This window comes from Lissotriton vulgaris, chromosome 3_1 (genome assembly GCF_964263255.1).
Source record: "Lissotriton vulgaris chromosome 3_1, aLisVul1.2, whole genome shotgun sequence".
Taxonomy (NCBI): Eukaryota; Metazoa; Chordata; class Amphibia; order Caudata; family Salamandridae; genus Lissotriton; species Lissotriton vulgaris.
In genome coordinates this window covers 929,673,431-929,692,987 of record NC_141689.1, presented here as the reverse complement: position 1 = coordinate 929,692,987, position 19,557 = coordinate 929,673,431, and the positions used below count along the sequence as shown (strand labels likewise).

The window sequence follows — 19,557 nt, the reverse complement described above, 5'->3', positions numbered from 1 at the left end:
GTGGAGATTCCGATCCAAGTGTGGTGTGGAATCTCCACACTTAAGCAGAGATTCTGCCCCTAGAGAGAAATTTCCACCCCAAGTGTGGAAACTCTGCTCTGAGTACAGATGTAAAGATACTACTCATAACTTACATTTGTGAATACCGAAATTCATGAACTTAGGGGCATAGTACAAGCCCCTATCGCCACAGGAACATCACTTTTTGTAACCTTCCTGTGGCGATAGAGGCCTTGCCTTATGTACAAGGCAGCGTTAAGCCACCTAATGTGGCTTAACGCTGCCTTGTACATAAGGCACCTGTTAGAAATGGGGTCCCAGGCTGGCACTGACTGGTGCCAATGTCCAAATAGAGACCATTCTTCCTAGGTCAGGGCAAGAGGGCTACCCACTTCGATAACCCCTGCTCAACCCTGTGGTAACGTAGCACGAGCAGTTAGGCCTATCTCAGAGGCAGTGTGTGAAGCATCTGTGACCATGCACAATAAGGCAGTAACGACACCAGAGCAGGACACAACTCAAGTAGGTATATAAAAATAGTATCTTTATCCAAGGTTTAACTCAACACTCTCAAAGCGTTTCAACAAGCTACAATGCACGTAAATCAGTAGGGACTTAAGAATGCACTAACGTATTTACCAGAACGTGGCACTGACTGAGATCAAGGCCGGGGCCTACACCGCTCATTGCGCACCAGGTTCCTGCCATTGAAAGGGGACACAGCACGCAGCTTCTTGAAGAAGCGGAGACGGTGACAAGCGTACGCCCAGCGACCACAAGGGCTTCGGCTGCCCGGGCTGGCGGTGGTGATGACTCTCATTGTGCAGCTCAGTGGTGGGCTCACAGCGGCAGCAGCTCTTGCTTAGCTGAGGCAGCCCACGAGATGATTGAGACAATCCTTGACAATGGTGAACAAGATGTGGGCAAACAGTGGCTGCAGCTCTCCCTTAGCTGCGACGGCCCATAGGATGAATCACAATGATGCAAAGTTGATAGAGGTGCGGGCACTCAGTGGAGGCAGCACTCTCTTAGCTTCGGCAGCCCACAGGACAAATCACGATGATGCAAAGTTGCCAAAGGTGTGGGCACTCAGCGACAGCAGCTCTCTCTTAGCTGCGGCAGCCCACAGGACAAATCACGATGATGCAAAGTTGGCAAAGGTGAGGGAACTCAGCTGCAGCAGCTCTCTCTTAGCTGCGGCGGCCCACAGAACAAATCACGATGAGGCAAAGTTGGCAAAGGTGCGGGCACACAGCGGCAGCAGCTCTCTCTTAGCTGCGGCGGCCCACAGGACAAAGGATGGCTGGCACAATGGTGGGCACTCAGCGGTGGGAGCTCTCTCTTAGCTGCAGAGGCCCACACAGATTCAGCGAAGGTTCTGAGGATTTAAATTGAGGCCGACTCTCAGTGGCGGCAGCTCTCTCTTAGCTGCAGCAGCCCACACAGATTCAGCAAAGGTTCAGACGATTCAAATTAAGGTGGGCTCTCAGCTGCGGCAGCTCTCTCATAGCTGTAGCAGCCCACAAAGGTTCAGCGAAGGCCCCAGATTACTCAATGGAGGCCTCACCTGCAAATAGGATTCCTCGCACAGGAACTCCGAAGGCTGACAGGATGAAGTCTAATGTCCCTGAATTTTCAGCAGTAGACGCTCTCAATTCAGGCCCTCGGGTAGTTTCTTCAGCAAGTTTGGTGAAAGTTTAAAAGTCCTTTCCACTATTCACTCAGAAAGAGGTTTGTCTTGACATCCAGAAGTAACCACTTGAAAAATTTTTCATCGCAGCGTTTTATATCTAAAAAGTCTTTGTTCTTCTAAGGTTGCAAATCATTGAATACAGCCAGAACCAGTTCAGTGGGGTCAGGGGGCACTTGGTTTACGAGGTGACATCCTGTCCTTTCAGAATGAGGGGCCTGCTGTAAGATGCCCCATGGGAGGTGGAGCCATCATTCACCTTGCCAGGCACGGCACTGCTCTTATCAAAGAGTCACCCCTCCCAATGCTCTGCATGCCGCTCTCTCTCCAGCCATGTCTGACCCAGCAGGCCCTACTGCTGCAAATCCAGACGGCCAATACACATACTAGCAAAGCCTACAGAAAAGCTTAGGCAAGAAAATACCTTGTTTCCAGAAGAGGCATTTTCGAACATGAGATATGTAAACAGTCCTTACTAAAAGGTGTGTCTCCCTGTCCCCATCTTAAACCTATCAAATTTGAATTTCCTATCAGTTTCCTGGGGTCAGATAGGATTATGGAATGTAATCCTCAGCCTGTCCATTCCGGCCTATGAGGACGGATAGCTTCAAAATAGTAAACAGTGAAATGGAGGGTACTCGCTATTAGAACATGCTACACAGACCTAGGCATTATGGTGATCCAAATTCATACAGTCATATTTACACAGGGAGCATACACACTATGGCACTGATTAGCAGTGGCACAGCGCCCAGAGCCTCTAAATCCAGCCAACATGAAAGACATGAAGAGAAAAGAGGAAGGGAGACCCACGCCAATGATGCCGGGTCTAACAGCACCCTTTCACGCTATGGTTAGCGTGAAAGGGACGTGCAGTGGGTGTTGCGGTGGGCGTTCCACCGCAATACCCATTGTATTTTACGCTGCCCCCTATGTACAAGGGTGGCGTACATAGGAGGTAGTACCACAAATTAAGACCAGGAAAATCCTGGTCTTAAGTTGGCAAAACAAGGAGAAAATGATTATTTCTTCTCGTTTTTGCTTCTTCCATGTGAGCTGCCCCGTTCAGCACTCATGGGAAAAGCAAAATGCCATGGTTTGTGTATGTATAGGAAGGTGTCCCTTCCTGTATATAAAAGAAACCTTTTTAAAATATGCCATTTTGTAACTTTCATGTGTGCTGCATGAAGCAACACACATGAAAGTTACAAAATGGAATTTTAGGATTGTTTAGGTGCAGGAAGGGACACCTTCCTACACATAACCAACCCTCCCAACAAAAGATGAAATAGGCAAAAACAGGAGGCTGGAAGGCAAAATGTTGAGGAAAAGCCACATCGAGGATGTCAGGTCCAACAACTGTTCTAATGACAAGGCATTATTTCAGAATGGAAACTCTTTCAACTTGATTCACCAAGGTAAACTTAGATCAAAAGACTAGGGGGATATGTACAATGTTATGTTATGTTATGTTATGTTATGTTATGTTATGTTATGTTATGTTATGTTATGTTATGTGGAGTCTTGTAGAGCGCTTAGCTACAACGGCAGAGTGTCCCGGCGCTATCAGACCTGTCAGGCTACGAAGTCTAGAAATCGCAGAGAACCACTGATCATACAACCAAGTTTTGAGCTCCTTTCTGAAGGAGAGCAGGTTGTCTGACTTCCTGAGAGACAGAGGCAGCTTGTTCCACCATTGGGGTGCCAGAAGTTTAAAAGAGTGTCCCCCAATGCCCGCTCGTCTGATTACCGGGACAGTAGCCAATGCTGAGGAGGCAGATCTTAGGGATCTGGCAGGATGGTAAAAGCGTATTCTTTTCCTTAAATAGAAAGCACCAGTGCACGAAGAGCTTTAAATGCCATGGTCAGAGTCTTAAAAAGGATGCGATTGCGCACTGGCAGCCAATGTAGTGAGATTAAAAGCACCAACGTTTTGGACCTCCGACTGAGGCCAAAGATTGCTCGCGCGGCTGCATTTTGGACAGTCTGCATTCGGGTGAGGAGATACTCCGGGAGGCCCAAATATAAAACATTGGCGTAGTCCAGCCGTGATCCAATCAAGGCCTGAACTGTGATCCTCCTATCGGCAAATGACAGGAAAGGAAGGAATTTCCTAGGAATTTTTAGCAGGCCGAAACATTGTCCCACTAATCCCAAGATATGGGGTTTAAGAGTGAGCCCATTGTCCAATTTCACACCCAGGTTTTTTGCCATAGAGGTGGCAGCTGAGGGAGAAAACATATCAGCAGGCCACCAGAATTTCCAGTGGGCGTCCGGGGGACAGCCAAAAAAAAGAACCTCTGATTTATCAGAGTTACATTTTAGTTGGGTCAATTGGAACCATGCAAAAACGGCTTCTAGGCAGCTCTTGATGTTATCGCCATTGAAAGCAGTATTTTTATTACAAGTGAAGAGAAGCTGCATGTCATCGGCATATGACACAATCATGGCTCCAAAGGACTCAACAAGTGCTGCCAAGGGGAACATATATATATTAAAAAGAGTAGGAATCAGAATTGATCCCTGAGGGACTCCCACTTCCAGCGGTGGAACCAGGACTGAAAATGGAGGGGCCCAGATTGCTTGTTGGCGGTCAGAAAGAAAAGACTCAAACCAACTGAATACCGTCCCTCTCAGACCAATCTCCTGGAGTCTTAAAAGAAGACGGCTCTGAGGGACGGTATTGAAGGCCGTCGACAGGTCAAGCAGGACCAGCATCACCTTTCCTCCATTGTCCAGAGCCTCTTTAATAGACTCAGATACCTCCAACAACGCCGTTTCCGTACTCATATTGGAACGGAAGCCGGACTGGGTGCGATGGAGATATCATGAGCCTCAAGAAAATTGACGAGGGAGGAGTGGACATGCTTTTCCACGACTTTAGCAAAGGCCGGAAGAAGTGAAATTGGATGATAGTTAGCATGGACGAGGGGGTCAAGGCTGGGTTTTTTCAAAAGAGGGAGGATATGGGCGTTTTTCCAAGAACTAGGGACAGTGCCCTTGATGAGAGACTGATTAAGGACCGGATTAATTATGGGATTGATGACATACGCTATCTTGGCGATGAACTTAGCAGGACAAATGTCCGTCGGCGACCCAGATTTTAGTTTGGATAAGAGTTTCAGAGATGCTTGAGGGGAAAGGGGGGGAAAAGTAGTGAGCAAGTTTCGTTCAGAAAAAAGAGGAAGGAGCGTGTGAAAAAGGACTAAGATCAACCGTTGGGCATATCGTCTTGAATGGAGCCTGGATATTCTTAATTTTACTGGCAAAGTAATTAGCCAATTGTTTAACCCAGAGTTCCGAGGGAGAAAATTTGGATATTGAGGATGAAGGGGAGGTAAATTCCTTAACTATAGCAAAAATGTCCTTGCTGGTGTTAGCAGCTGCTTCAATTCCTTTAGCATAGTAAGATTTTTTCTCAAGGAGGATATCCTTGTGATAGATTTTAATGCAGTCCCTGTAAGCCTCCTTTAATGGCACATCATAGTTTTTGCGCCACGCTCTCTCAGCTTTCTTACAAAGTCTTCTGCTTTCGTGCAATGCCGGGGTAAACCAGGGAGCAGAGGCACGTGTGTTGTTTTTGCGGCTAGTGGAGAAAGGTGCCATTTCATTGAGGCGGTGTGTAAGCCAGGTCTGAAACAATTCTAAATCAGCCTCAAGATCGCCTGTTAGATGGCACGGGTGCGAGGTGAGAGATTGAGCTAGCATGTCAGATGACACCCGATGGTAAGAGCGGGTGACAGATGGCCGCGAACTAGAACCACTCTTAGAAGATTTTAGCACATGCAAGATATCAAAATTCACTAAATAGTGATCAGACCACACCACAGGAAGAGGAGGGGCTGAGGCGATAGGAATATTAGAAAAAATTTGATCCAATATGTGGCCTTTGTTGTGGGTGGCTGTATTGTGATAAGGAATCAACCCAAATGGATTAGTGACGTCCAGGAGCTTAATGGTATCTACAGCATCTGCCACGCCCATATGGATGTTGAAGTCCCCCAAAAGCAAGCAATGTTCACATTTCATAATTAGTGAGGAGACAGCGACATGAAGTTCCTCATAAAAAGAGCTGGCATGGCCCAGTGGCCTATAGACTAGCAACCCAGAGCATGAGTGGTGGGGAGAAAAAGATAAGAAGAAGCTGAGGGACTCCGTCCCCTGAATAACTTCTGTGGGAATAATTGAGCAAGTGTAGCGTCTGTCCACCACAATTGCAACTCCTCCACCCTTGCCCTTTGCCTGGTCTTTTCTAAGAATGTAATAGTTCTGAGGGAGAGCATTGGATAAGTCGGGACTGGAGAAGTCTCTCAGCCAAGTCAACGTCAAAAACAGACACGCAGGCTTGGACTCGGATAATAAATTAAAGAGATCCAGGGCATGTTTACCCATGGACCGCGTGTTGAGGAGCATACATTGGAGCTTCTTTTGGAGGACTTCCCCGGGATAATGGGATGAAAGGGGCCCGGAAAATCTTTAGAAGATGAGCCAATAGGAGGTGTCCATCTGCAGCTGGAACAGCGGAAGACACCCTGCAAACTATCGGGGGCCACCGGACAACAGCCAGCATTGATGACCCTAAGTGTTTTTAAATGCTCTGGCTTGTAAGTGAGCAAGTCAGTGTGGTATTTATTACAAATCCAACCGTCCGTCCGACACCCGGTGCCTCCGGGTCGCTGACGGAGCCTCTTGGGCTTAATGACATGCTCTGCCACTTCGGAAATGCAAGGCTGTCCCACATTTACAAGAATGTGCTGCAACCTTGCGTTTCCCCCTGCGATGGCGCTAAGTTTAACAACTTAGCACCAACACAGGCACCCTTGCACCAGAGTACACCAGAGTTACATTGCCTGTAAAGCTAAAAAGAATCAAAGGTAAGTTGATATGGATTGGACGCCCCAAAGTACTTGAAAAGAAATTTCAGACACCATCCCAAAAGGTAGCCAAGGCGGGGCATTCTTTAAACATATGAATGTCAGAAGCTAAGGCCAACCCGCATTTCTTGCAGCTCAGAGGTGAGCCTGTAGTGATTTTAGAAAGTTTTAATGGAGAGAAATAGGCCCTGTGAATGGTAAACAGGGGGTTCCTTTTCAGCTGTGCCAGTTTTACTACCTCATATAAGATCTTGCAAGAATTCTGCCATAAATATTCGCATTCTTCTGCAGGTAAGGGACAACCCCACAGTTCCTCGGCCAGTTTAAATTCACCATCCACAGATTCGATTATGGCTTCATACCAAAAAAGAAACCTCCTTCTTCCCAGGGGGCTTAGTCACAAGCTGAAACCTTGAGAGGCCTACACCAACTTTGTCTTCAAGTTTTTCCCAAGAAACAAGAATACCGTCGGTGACCAGGTCCCTCCAGTCCGCCAATAAAACCTTTTCTCAAGGGTACTGCCAGCCTATCAATCAAACACTCCGGGGCAACAGGAGAGTCCCAGAGGGGATCCTGGCTAGAGAAGTAATAAAGCGTAGCTGTGCCCCTCACTCAGTTTGGCCCAAGTTTTAGAGAATCCCTGAAGAACCTTCAACTTAACCTTTTTAAAAAAATTTGGGTCTCCAAAAAAAACCCCTCCTCAGGTAAGTTGGCGCCTCTAAGCGTGGCTAGAATCAAGAATTGAGACAAAGGGGTATTAGTTAGTGGCAGGATGGGCTATCTTTGACTTGATGAGGGAGAGGAACTGTCAACTACCACACTTGCATATCACAAAGGCTCTCCCTGAGAAACATCACAATGGAGTTGACACTAGTCTTTTTTCTCCCAGTCAAACTGGGGCCAGAGCATGGAGTGAGGAAATTTCTAGCACCTCTGGCAGTGGAAAACTCTGAAAACTTCTCCTACTTCAAACTGGGAACTAGGTATAAATAATGGACCCCACAACCCAACTCTCCAGTAGATCTCTGGAAGTCTCAGAGAACTGTTTTGCTGCCCTGCAAGAAGAACTTCTGCCCTGCTCCTTGGCTGCCTGAGTGGGAAGGACTCTATCTGCATCCTGAACCCATGGCCACCAGAGTGACTCCAAGGGCTACTTGGCTGGCCTACTGCTCAGGGCCTCAGGAACAGAAACGGCTCCAACCACTTTAAACTCAGCACCTGCACTCTGCCTGCTGTGAGTTTTGCCTCCAAGTTCATGATGTGGCAGGATTAGAAAAATGTTATGCCATAAACATTTATGTGTCTGAGTCATATTTATTCATTAAGGCAATGTTTGTGGAACATCTATGCATTCAGTATGTAGTATACCTTTTAAAACATCAAGGGCCAGATGTATGACCTTTTTTTCAGGGTCACAAATGGGAAATTGGACCGTTTGTAACTGCAAAATGAGTCTGCCCTATGTACAAACCTGAGTCAGTAACCTATTACCGACTCACAAAATAGGATTGTGACTCGCTATTAGGAAGAGGAGTGCCAAAGGCCTCCCTTCCTAATAGCGAGTCATACTTCAATGTACCATTGTTTTGCGACCGCATTTGCAGCGGTATTTGAAAGTATTTTAATGCATTTGGTTCCATTTCTTTACAGCTGACACACACAGTAGGAAAAACGGTCAGAAATGTATTCACATACAGTACCTTCATTGAACGAAACAACTGTAGAGCAAAATAGGCTGGTTCGCTAATTACGCAATTCACTGCAAAGACAACGATTAAGAATGTATTTAATACAGGAGCAGAAATTCGTAACATGGTTGACGCTAACACCCATATATTTTTTTCATTGCATTTTTTATTACATTGTTATATAAGAGAATGGATGACATGACGTAAATTAAGTTTGCCAATAACAAACATCACAAAAACCTGATATTTCATACAAAGTTATGTTTTTGATACCTGTGAAAATGAGCATTTTCTGTCATAAGTTATGCATGAGAGGCTCTGTGTCTATTCATAACTGCCTGGCTCTTCCTCCTTACATTAAAGACTGTTTAAAATCTGCCTCATCTATAATAATCATCACGAAATCCCCTTTCACAAGCCCTCCAAAATTACACAAACACTCCAAACCACCATTCAATGTTATCTGCTTCAACAGCCACCCGCTTCTTACATGCCCAAAGAATTAACCGTTCAGTCTTTGTCAATGTACTCACTTTCGTATTAGTGCCGGTTTCCTTTGAACTCTACTGGGGCAGGGCTGGAGTTGGGAAAGAAAAGCAGCCCTGGAAAAATGCTCAAACCAGCCCGCTATCTTTGTCTCTTTGTGTAAACCCTCTCTTTCCATCCATCCATTCTCTCTCTAGGGCTGATTTTGACTTTGGCAGTGTAGGAGCGGAGCAGCATGACACCGCCCGCTCCTGCACTGCCAAAGTCGACCGCCGCACCCCCCCCCCCCGACCAAAATGAGCGATCATTTTCTGCGCAACAATCACACTACAAACGACCTCAGATGGACTGTGATCGAACAAATCATTGGAGGTTCGAACATCCCAGACAGACTGTTTGAAAAAGAACAGAGATGGGTATATCGCTTGGGAACCCATACTACTGGTCTCAATGACGATATTCCCTGGGCCTCTGTTCTAAAATAACTTTATTTTGAATCTGACATTTGTAAACCGACCTTCCTTACACATGCGCACCACCAACCTACCGACCCGGAAATGGGTACGACTCCTTTAAGTAGGTTCACGCTCTACTCCATCCACCATGACGCATGCGTATTACACACCCCTTCCGGACCCGGAAGCTCAACTCAGCCTCCCTCTCTCTATAAATAGTCTCACACTCCTTCAGCCTGGATCGGCGAGACCCGGTTCCGAGGGCTGAGCAGGTGTATCAGCGGGAGACTGGCGTAGTGGGCGTGAGTGTATCTGCGACCACTACAGACCTTACGAGATAAGTACTCTTTTCAGCCAACTGATTGTGTTCGTCCCTTGTTCCCTTTTTGTTCCCTCTTTCCCTTACAGGATGTGCCAAAAAGCGCTGCCTCCCCCCTCCCGAGGTCTATGGGGTGTAATACCACCCCCTGTGAAGTGAGATTTTTCTCTTTTCACCCTTGAAACTCTTGGTTGAATGATCACTGGCCCTTGGCCCATTGATCGCTCGAGTGACAGAGATGAGTATGAATGCCCATCACATCGCAATTCCCCCATCTCTCACTCTCACAAATGGTCAAGCTCACGCGCACTGTTGACAATCCAAATAGTACACTAGTGAGCCTGTTCAGTCACGACTAAAAGTCTAATGGTATATGTTCCTGTCTAGACCACAGGCAGAGCCACGCACCTCTGCTAATTTGTACGAGATGTGCACCCCCAAGCACCTTGAGCACTAGTCACAGGCTTTACCATATGAGCCTTATTGACAAATGATTTTAACCTTTTTGTTTGTCTTTGTATATGTCTGTTTGTACCTTTTATCTTCACAGGTTTTAATTTTGGTCTCCATATTTTTGGAAACCTGAGGCTGTGTGCTTCCCGCCTTCCGGCCGGTGTAGCCCCCCTCATTTTACTTCACAGACACAAATTTTTCACTTTCAAGGCCTACGGTCGGGTGGGCCTTAGCGTGCTCATACCGCCGGGGTTTACACTCTAGGTCCTGACGAATGCCTGGTTAACTATACCGCTTGGGCAGAAACATGTTGACCAACCACACTTTCACTTAAATGTTATCGGTACAAGACCATCCAATTAGTTGGCCTTGTTTATCGACACATTTTTTACTTTGTCCTTGATGATCAGCTAATAAATAATTTTTTGATACATTCAAGACAATTTTAAACCACCACTCTTTACACTTCTCACGTTACTTATCACATAGCCCCTCCATCCTCACATGACCAGCTCCGCAGTAACTCTGGCGTTGCAGCACACCGGGGTGACATTCGGTCACACCCGGTGGGGCCCGATGATGAAGCAAGTCACCGACCAGGTCGATGAGTGAGGGCTTTATTAACAAACCAAATGGGCTTGTGTTTGACTCCTTGTGCTCAGTGCAGACCCCCTCTCTACCTGCATTAGAACACTCTTTTGTTGTTAACTTCTGTTAATCTATTGGGGACTAAGAGTGTTCGCGCTTCTCCCTACCTCTCTCTTTGTTGATAGATATATAGCAGCGCAAAGCTGTGAGAGTTTATTAACCCTCAACCCCCACCATGGCGAACTTGGGACTTACTTTCTCTGAAGCTGAAATTGACGCACTTATGGCAGATTCCAACCTTTTTGCAGACCCGGCCATCTCTCAGGCTATAGCACATACTTCGGAGTGGGAAAAACTAACCGAAAATAAACGAGACCGTATACGGACGATCCTACACGGTACTATAATGAAACATTACCTCTCTTCCAACTCGGCACCCAGGGGCCTCCTGGTAACCAATGCTCCACGCATTTTTCTGAATGACGCACAATTTCGCAAAGATTGGGCCATGATTGCTTGGCACTGCACTCGAGACTGGCTTGTGCTAATAATCAAGACCGCTTTGCGCCTGTCGGAAACCCTACTAATAGAAATTCAGGAAACAGAGACACACATCAAAACTACCGTGACCGGTTATAAGAAAAAACTAGACGAAATTAACCGAGAAATGAATGAATATAAGGAGAACCTCCTACAGGCCAAGCTAACTAAATTCCAAAAGGATCTCAAAAAATTTGAGTTCAATAAAATCTACCCATATGCGGACCCTGACTATAAAGCTACAGCAAAGAGTGCTAACGATTCTGATGCTACTGATGATAATTCGTCCAACAGCAGTGGATCGAGTTCAAGTTCATATAAACAAGGACGAAGACGTGGCAACAGAGGCAACAGAGGCAACCAGCGGTATCAACATAACCACATACCCAATTGGCCGATGGCACCACATGCAGGTTTTGGGCCCTCACCTTTCCCTTTTCCACACCCACAATTTCCGATGATGGGATGGAATCCAGGTTGGCACCAACCGCCACCAGCAAACCAATACCAGCAGCCTTTTTTAGAGAGGGGCCGGAGAGGAAGAGGCAGAAACAGAAGAACCTCCAACCAAGTCTCCTGGCAACCAGACGATGCAGTTGGCAATCACACCAGGATCAAGACACCGCAAGCGGGGACAAGCAACCAACAAGTCTAGTGAACAACCTTTCGGACTACCAACTGACTACTACTGAGACTAAAGTACTAGAGAAGGGGCTGGGCTTTGTACCCACTGCCCGCCCGGATAAGTTCAGATTACACTGCGAACTAGCAGACTTCTTTCGCAAATTGAAGCTAAAGGCATTTTTTGAAGGAAAAGAGGATCCTAATGCAGACACTAGGAAAGGGGACACAGGACTAAGGTTAAAATCAACCTTTGTTCCTCCTCCACACACGGTACCTGCAGCAATTATAGCCTTCGAACAAGCAGTGTTTCTGGACCTGGAAACTAGCTCTGAACCTGAGACTTATGGAAACTTCTGCACCGCAGAATATCAGGCACTGGAGAAGTTGAAAAACAATAGCGAGATCACTATAAAACCTGCCGACAAAGGCGGTGGTATCGTCATTCAAAATACCAAGGATTATGAGAAGGTCTGTGAGGCACTTCTGAACGAAACTAACAACTATACTCCACTCATCACAGATCCTTCCCCGGATCTACAAAACCGGATTACAAACATGGTTAAGGAAGCCGAAGAGAATGGGCATCTATCCAAGAATGAGGCGGACTATCTCTCAACCAGTAAAAATATCATCCCGTATTTCTACACGCTTCCCAAAACTCACAAAAACAGGCTGCCGCCACCAGGCTGCCCCATAGTGTCAGGAATTGGGTCTCTACTAGAACCACTGTCTACTTTTTGCGACCAGTTTCTAAAACCCATTGTCCAAAACACCCCCACATACTTAAAGGATACGAAAAATCTCCTGTATGAATTACAGGCCATCACCTTTGAGCCCGATACCATCATCCTAGCAACCCTTGATATAGAGAGTCTGTACACCAGCATCCCGCAGGATGAAACTATCAAGGTGCTGGGTACAGCTCTCAACTCGGTCACATGGGAATACAACACCCCCAAGGAATTTGTATTAAAGTGCGCAACTATTGCACTCAAAGAAAACTTCTTCTCTTACAAAGGCCAGCTGTACCTGCAATGCTCTGGGACCTCGATGGGCAGCACGTTTGCGCCCAGAGTGGCGGGGCTGTATGTATCAGATTTCGAGGCTAAAAACATTCAATCCATTAACAATCCATTTGCGAGGAACATCACCTTCTGGAAACGATACATAGACGACGTGCTGCTCATCTGGAAAGGCAGCATGGAACGTCTGATGGAATTCGTGGGGTGGATCAATACAACCAACAGGTATTTGAAATTTACCCACACAGCGAGTACCACGGAGGTGGTCTTCCTGGATGTGGTCATTACGAACAGCGGTACCTCACTAACGACCAAAACCCACTACAAAGCCACTGCAAAAAACAACTTACTGCAATTTTCTAGTTTCCATCCGCGCCCATTGAGGGAGAACTTACCCTATGGGCAATATCTAAGAGTCCGTAGAAACTGTAGCAACCTAGAGGATTTCAAGACCCAATCATCTGACCTTACAGTTAAGCTGACCCAGAGAGGCTATCCCAAGCGTATCCTCCAAAAAGGCTTCAAACGAGCGCGAAACCAACCGCGTGAAGCCCTCCTTGAACCAGTTATGAGAATAACGGAGGAAATACCACTTACGTGCGTCACCACCTACAGTACGTTATCGAATCTTGTAAAGAAGTCGATAAACAAAAACTGGAAAATAATCACGAGCACGAAAAAAGACTGGCAAAAACCTTTATTCTTGTTCAAAAAGGGACACAGTTTAAAGGACGCTCTCGTTCACACGAGACCGAGACAACTGACAGCACCTCTGATACGGAGTATTACAGACGCTTTGAACCTCCCCAAAGTCACAGGCCATTTCCCATGTGCCAATTGCTCGGTCTGTCACCTGACTACTCCATCTAAAACCCTGGATCTGGAACCAGGAAGAACTTGGCACCAGAAAGTACATACCAACTGCAATTCCATCAATGTTGTCTACCTTGTCACTTGCCCCTGCTCTCTCCGCTATGTGGGCATGACCACGAGAAAAGTGAAGCAGAGGGTATGTGAACATAGAAGCAATATCAGGTGCAAAAAAGCTACGACCAAAATGAGCGATCATTTTCTGCGCAACAATCACACTACAAACGACCTAAGATGGACTGTGATCGAACAAATCATCGGAGGTTCGAACATCCCAGACAGACTGTTTGAAAAAGAACAGAGATGGGTATATCGCTTGGGAACCCATACTACTGGTCTCAATGACGATATTCCCTGGGCCTCTGTTCTAAAATAACTTTATTTTGAATCTGACATTTGTAAACCGACCTTCCTTACACATGCGCACTACCAACCTACCGACCCGGAAATGGGTACGACTCCCTTAAGTAGGTTCACGCTCTACTCCATCCACCATGACGCATGCGTATTACACACCCCTTCCGGACCCGGAAGCTCAACTCAGCCTCCCTCTCTCTATAAATAGTCTCACACTCCTTCAGCCTGGATCGGCAAGACCCGGTTCCGAGGGCTGAGCAGGTGTATCAGCGGGAGACTGGCGTAGTGGGCGTGAGTGTATCTGCGACCGCTACAGACCTTACGAGATAAGTACTCTTTTCAGCCAACTGATTGTGTTCGTCCCTTGTTCCCTTTTTGTTCCCTCTTTCCCTTACAGGATGTGCCAAAAAGCGCTGCCTCCCCCCTCCCGAGGTCTATGGGGTGTAATACCACCCCCTGTGAAGTGAGATTTTTCTCTTTTCACCCTTGAAACTCTTGGTTGAATGATCACTGGCCCTTGGCCCATTGATCGCTCGAGTGACAGAGATGAGTATGAATGCCCATCACATCGCAATTCCCCCATCTCTCACTCTCACAAATGGTCAAGCTCACGCGCACTGTTGACAATCCAAATAGTACACTAGTGAGCCTGTTCAGTCACGACTAAAAGTCTAATGGTATATGTTCCTGTCTAGACCACAGGCAGAGCCACGCACCTCTGCTAATTTGTACGAGATGTGCACCCCCAAGCACCTTGAGCACTAGTCACAGGCTTTACCATATGAGCCTTATTGACAAATGATTTTAACCTTTTTGTTTGTCTTTGTATATGTCTGTTTGTACCTTTTATCTTCACAGGTTTTAATTTTGGTCTCCATATTTTTGGAAACCTGAGGCTGTGTGCTTCCCGCCTTCCGGCCGGTGTAGCCCCCCTCATTTTACTTCACAGACACGAATTTTTCACTTTCAAGGCCTACGGTCGGGTGGGCCTTAGCGTGCTCATACCGCCGGGGTTTACACTCTAGGTCCTGACGAATGCCTGGTTAACTATACCGCTTGGGCAGAAACATGTTGACCAACCACACTTTCACTTAAATGTTATCGGTACAAGACCATCCAATTAGTTGGCCTTGTTTATCGACACATTTTTTACTTTGTCCTTGATGATCAGCTAATAAATAATTTTTTGATACATTCAAGACAATTTTAAACCACCACTCTTTACACTTCTCACATTACTTATCACATAGCCCCTCCATCCTCACATGACCAGCTCCGCAGTAACTCTGGCGTTGCAGCACACCGGAGTGACATTCGGTCACACCCGGTGGGGCCCGATGATGAAGCAAGTCACCGACCAGGTCGATGAGTGAGGGCTTTATTAACAAACCAAATGGGCTTGTGTTTGACTCCTTGTGCTCAGTGCAGACCCCCTCTCTACCTGCATTAGAACACTCTTTTGTTGTTAATTTCTGTTAATCTATTGGGGACAAAGAGTGTTCGCGCTTCTCCCTACCTCTCTCTTTGTTGATAGATATATAGCAGCGCACAGCTGTGAGAGTTTATTAACCCTCAACCCCCACCATGGCGAACTTGGGACTTACTTTCTCTGAAGCTGAAATTGACGCACTTATGGCAGATTCCAACCTTTTTGCAGACCCGGCCATCTCTCAGGCTATAGCACATACTTCGGAGTGGGAAAAACTAACCGAAAATAAACGAGACCGTATACGGACGATCCTACACGGTACTATAATGAAACATTACCTCTCTTCCAACTCGGCACCCAGGGGCCTCCTGGTAACCAATGCTCCACGCATTTTTCTGAATGACGCACAATTTCGCAAAGATTGGGCCATCATTGCTTGGCACTGCACTCGAGACTGGCTTGTGCTAATAATCAAGACCGCTTTGCGCCTGTCGGAAACCCTACTAATAGAAATTCAGGAAACAGAGACACACATCAAAACTACCGTGACCGGTTATAAGAAAAAACTAGACGAAATTAACCGAGAAATGAATGAATATAAGGAGAACCTCCTACAGGCCAAGCTAACTAAATTCCAAAAGGATCTCAAAAAATTTGAGTTCAATAAAATCTACCCATATGCGGACCCTGACTATAAAGCTACAGCAAAGAGTGCTAACGATTCTGATGCTACTGATGATAATTCGTCCAACAGCAGTGGATCGAGTTCAAGTTCATATAAACAAGGACGAACACGTGGCAACAGAGGCAACCAGCGGTATCAACATAACCACATACCCAATTGGCCGATGGCACCACATGCAGGTTTTGGGCCCTCACCTTTCCCTTTTCCACACCCACAATTTCCGATGATGGGATGGAATCCAGGTTGGCACCAACCGCCACCAGCAAACCAATACCAGCAGCCTTTTTTAGAGAGGGGCCGGAGAGGAAGAGGCAGAAACAGAAGAACCTCCAACCAAGTCTCCTGGCAACCAGACGATGCAGTTGGCAATCACACCAGGAGCAAGACACCGCAAGCGGGGACAAGCAACCAACAAGTCTAGTGAACAACCTTTCGGACTACCAACTGACTACTACTGAGACTAAAGTACTAGAGAAGGGGCTGGGCTTTGTACCCACTGCCCGCCCGGATAAGTTCAGATTACACTGCGAACTAGCAGACTTCTTTCGCAAATTGAAGCTAAAGGCATTTTTTGAAGGAAAAGAGGATCCTAATGCAGACACTAGGAAAGGGGACACGGGACTAAGGTTAAAATCAACCTTTGTTCCTCCTCCACACACGGTACCTGCAGCAATTATAGCCTTCGAACAAGCAGTGTTTCTGGACCTGGAAACTAGCCTCCATGTTGTTTCTGCTCTGAAGCAGAAACAACATGGAGGCAGGAGACGATAAAGAGATGTTAAATACACATTGGAGATAATATAGTGGGAGAAAGAAAGTAACTATGAGCAAACTTACTATGTAACACAAAAAAGTTGCACAGTATACTATAAGTCTCACTTTATATTTTTAACATTTTTGATCTACTTGATGAATTACATATAAAAATGAATAATGGCTCAAACAATTTTTGATTATTAAATATAAATTTATTCTTCTGATTCTTTTTCATAATTTAATAAAACTTCTAATAATATATTGTCTGGAATGTCCTCATTTGTATTCTGTGATTCCATTGATTCCACACACTGAACTAATTCATGGTCCAGAGACTCATCCATAAAGTCAAAGTCATAATTTTCAGCAATTGTTTCTTCTGTGTTTTTGCCAAAACAATTTCAAAATAAATATCCTGTTCTCCTTCCATTTTGTCCTTACCTTTTTTCTGATTCACTTAGTTCCTTTCTGACACTCCTTCCTTTACTCTCTCTGTTCTTTCTCTCTATCACTCCCCATGTCTTACCCTTATTCACTTTTATCCACCCTCTTTCACTCCTCTTTATTTACACTCACTGCTATTTTGTTTCCCTCTGTCACCGCTGTTCCTTTTCTCTAGTTCTGTCACTACCTGTCATTCCCCATCCTTTACTCTCCTTCTTTTTACTTTCATCACCCATTCATATTCTCCCAGAACTTCAACTTTAGTCTTCTTCCTCTTTCTTCTCTTCTTTTCCTCCCTTATTCATTTTCCTTTTCTCATTATATTTTTTTTCTTTTTTTTTTTAAAAGTTCGCTGACGGAGCGCGCCCCAGTTCGCGAACCGGGACGCTCACTGGTACGCGCACCGAAAGCGCACCAAAGTGAATTTTTTTAAAAAAATGAATATACTTTAAAAAAATATATATTATATTAATATACAATATAGGGTTCATTTTTATAAAAACATACCTTTCTCAGCTATAGACATTTGCGAAAAAATAACCTTAGAAATTCACTAAAAAGTACATAAGTATGAAGCCCTAGAAAAAGTTAAGAATTAGCATTTAAAAAACCTATGAAATTCACAGAAAAAAACAAAGGTTTCACACCAGTTATAGTTAGGAATTAGCAGTTAAAAAACCTTTGAAATTCACTGAAAAAACCATTGGTTTCACACCAGTTATAGTTAATAATTAGCATTTAATAAACCTATCAAATTCACTGAAATAACCATAGGTTTCACTCCAGTTATAGTTACCTGGAAATTTTACTGACATAAAACCATTGAAATTCCCACGTTATAGTTAGTTGGACTCACTATAACTTGCGCGTGTAATGCACTGCTGATGACATCACATATTACATCACTCATGACATGGTCAGTGACATCACTCATGACATCACTGATGACACCATCCTTGTGACAGAGAGACTGACCTACTTTCACTGTAAAGTAACCCTTGAAACACATTTTGAAAAATAAAAACTAACATTTAAAAAAAGTGGACATACCTATACCAGTTACAACAACCAATTTAGTAATTCCACCATTTATATACACATCCACTCACTCACCAACACTTCTATATAGTCACTCATACATATACTCACTCATCATATGTAGTGAGACACCTATACATCTATTAACACACCAACAGTCTTCCAAAAGTTGCTCACACACATACTCACACATGCAAATAAACTATTGAACATCCATTTATTTGCATATACAACTATACACACACTACCACCTTACTTCTAAGGAAACTTACACATACTTAGTCTCTTAAACAATCACTTATAGAAATACATACTTATTAAAACAAGAACTCTTTCAATCTCTCACTCTCACATATACTCAATTATATACACCAATATTCACATATACTAGATTAAAACATATGTAGTTACTGATAAAGTCATTAGTGAGACATTCATTTACTTACTAACACATACATATACACACTCATTCACCCATACAGTCTGGCACATATGCTGTCTTCAAAACACATACAAACAGTGAGTCAGTCATTGATGCATCAGTGTGCTAAGTAACACCCCCACCAAATCATACAGACATTTATACTGATACTAAAAAAATATCTAATAAGCCATAGAAACACACATGTAACTACTCACCAACCCATGCACCCACTTATATACAAAGTGAAACACTAATACAAACATTTAAATATTGAAACAATACTCGCTAATATATGTATTCACTATGATACACTTAATAAGCCAGTTAACCAATCATTTTTTTAAAAAAAAATATCCATTAAGACACTTATTTAACCATTTATTCTTCCATCGACCTTTACATATACATGTATGAAAAATATTTTTTTTTCAGAAAGACACACATTCACTAGATGGTGTCATCAGTGATGTCATGAGTGATGTCACTGACCATGTCATGAGTGATGTAATATGTGATGTCATCAGCAGTGCATTACACGCGCAAGTTATAGTGAGTCCAACTAACTACAACGTGGGAATTTCAATGGTTTTATGTCAGTAAAATTTCCAGGTAACTATAACTGGAGTGAAACGTATGGTTTTTTCAGTGAATATATATATATATATATATATATATATATATATATATATATATATATATATATATATATATATATATATATATATATATATATAACCTACTGGCGGATACACAGACAATTAAAATATGTTTGCTCTGAAAAACACTGGAAATAGCAGCAGCGCTTTATGGGAAGG

At 44.5% G+C, this 19,557-nt stretch overlaps 1 protein-coding gene across 1 annotated transcript in view; it reads right to left on the bottom strand.

Moving 5' to 3' along the window:
• The window catches only part of LOC147727230 (annexin A1-like), a 671,221-nt gene that overhangs the window by 8,663 nt on the left and 643,001 nt on the right, over positions 1–19,557 (bottom strand). Inside the window, exon 10 of the mRNA XM_086963596.1 lies at positions 8,265–8,323. Within this exon, the coding sequence (XP_086819722.1) occupies positions 8,265–8,323 (59 nt within the window). The remainder of the gene's footprint in view (positions 1–8,264; positions 8,324–19,557) is intronic.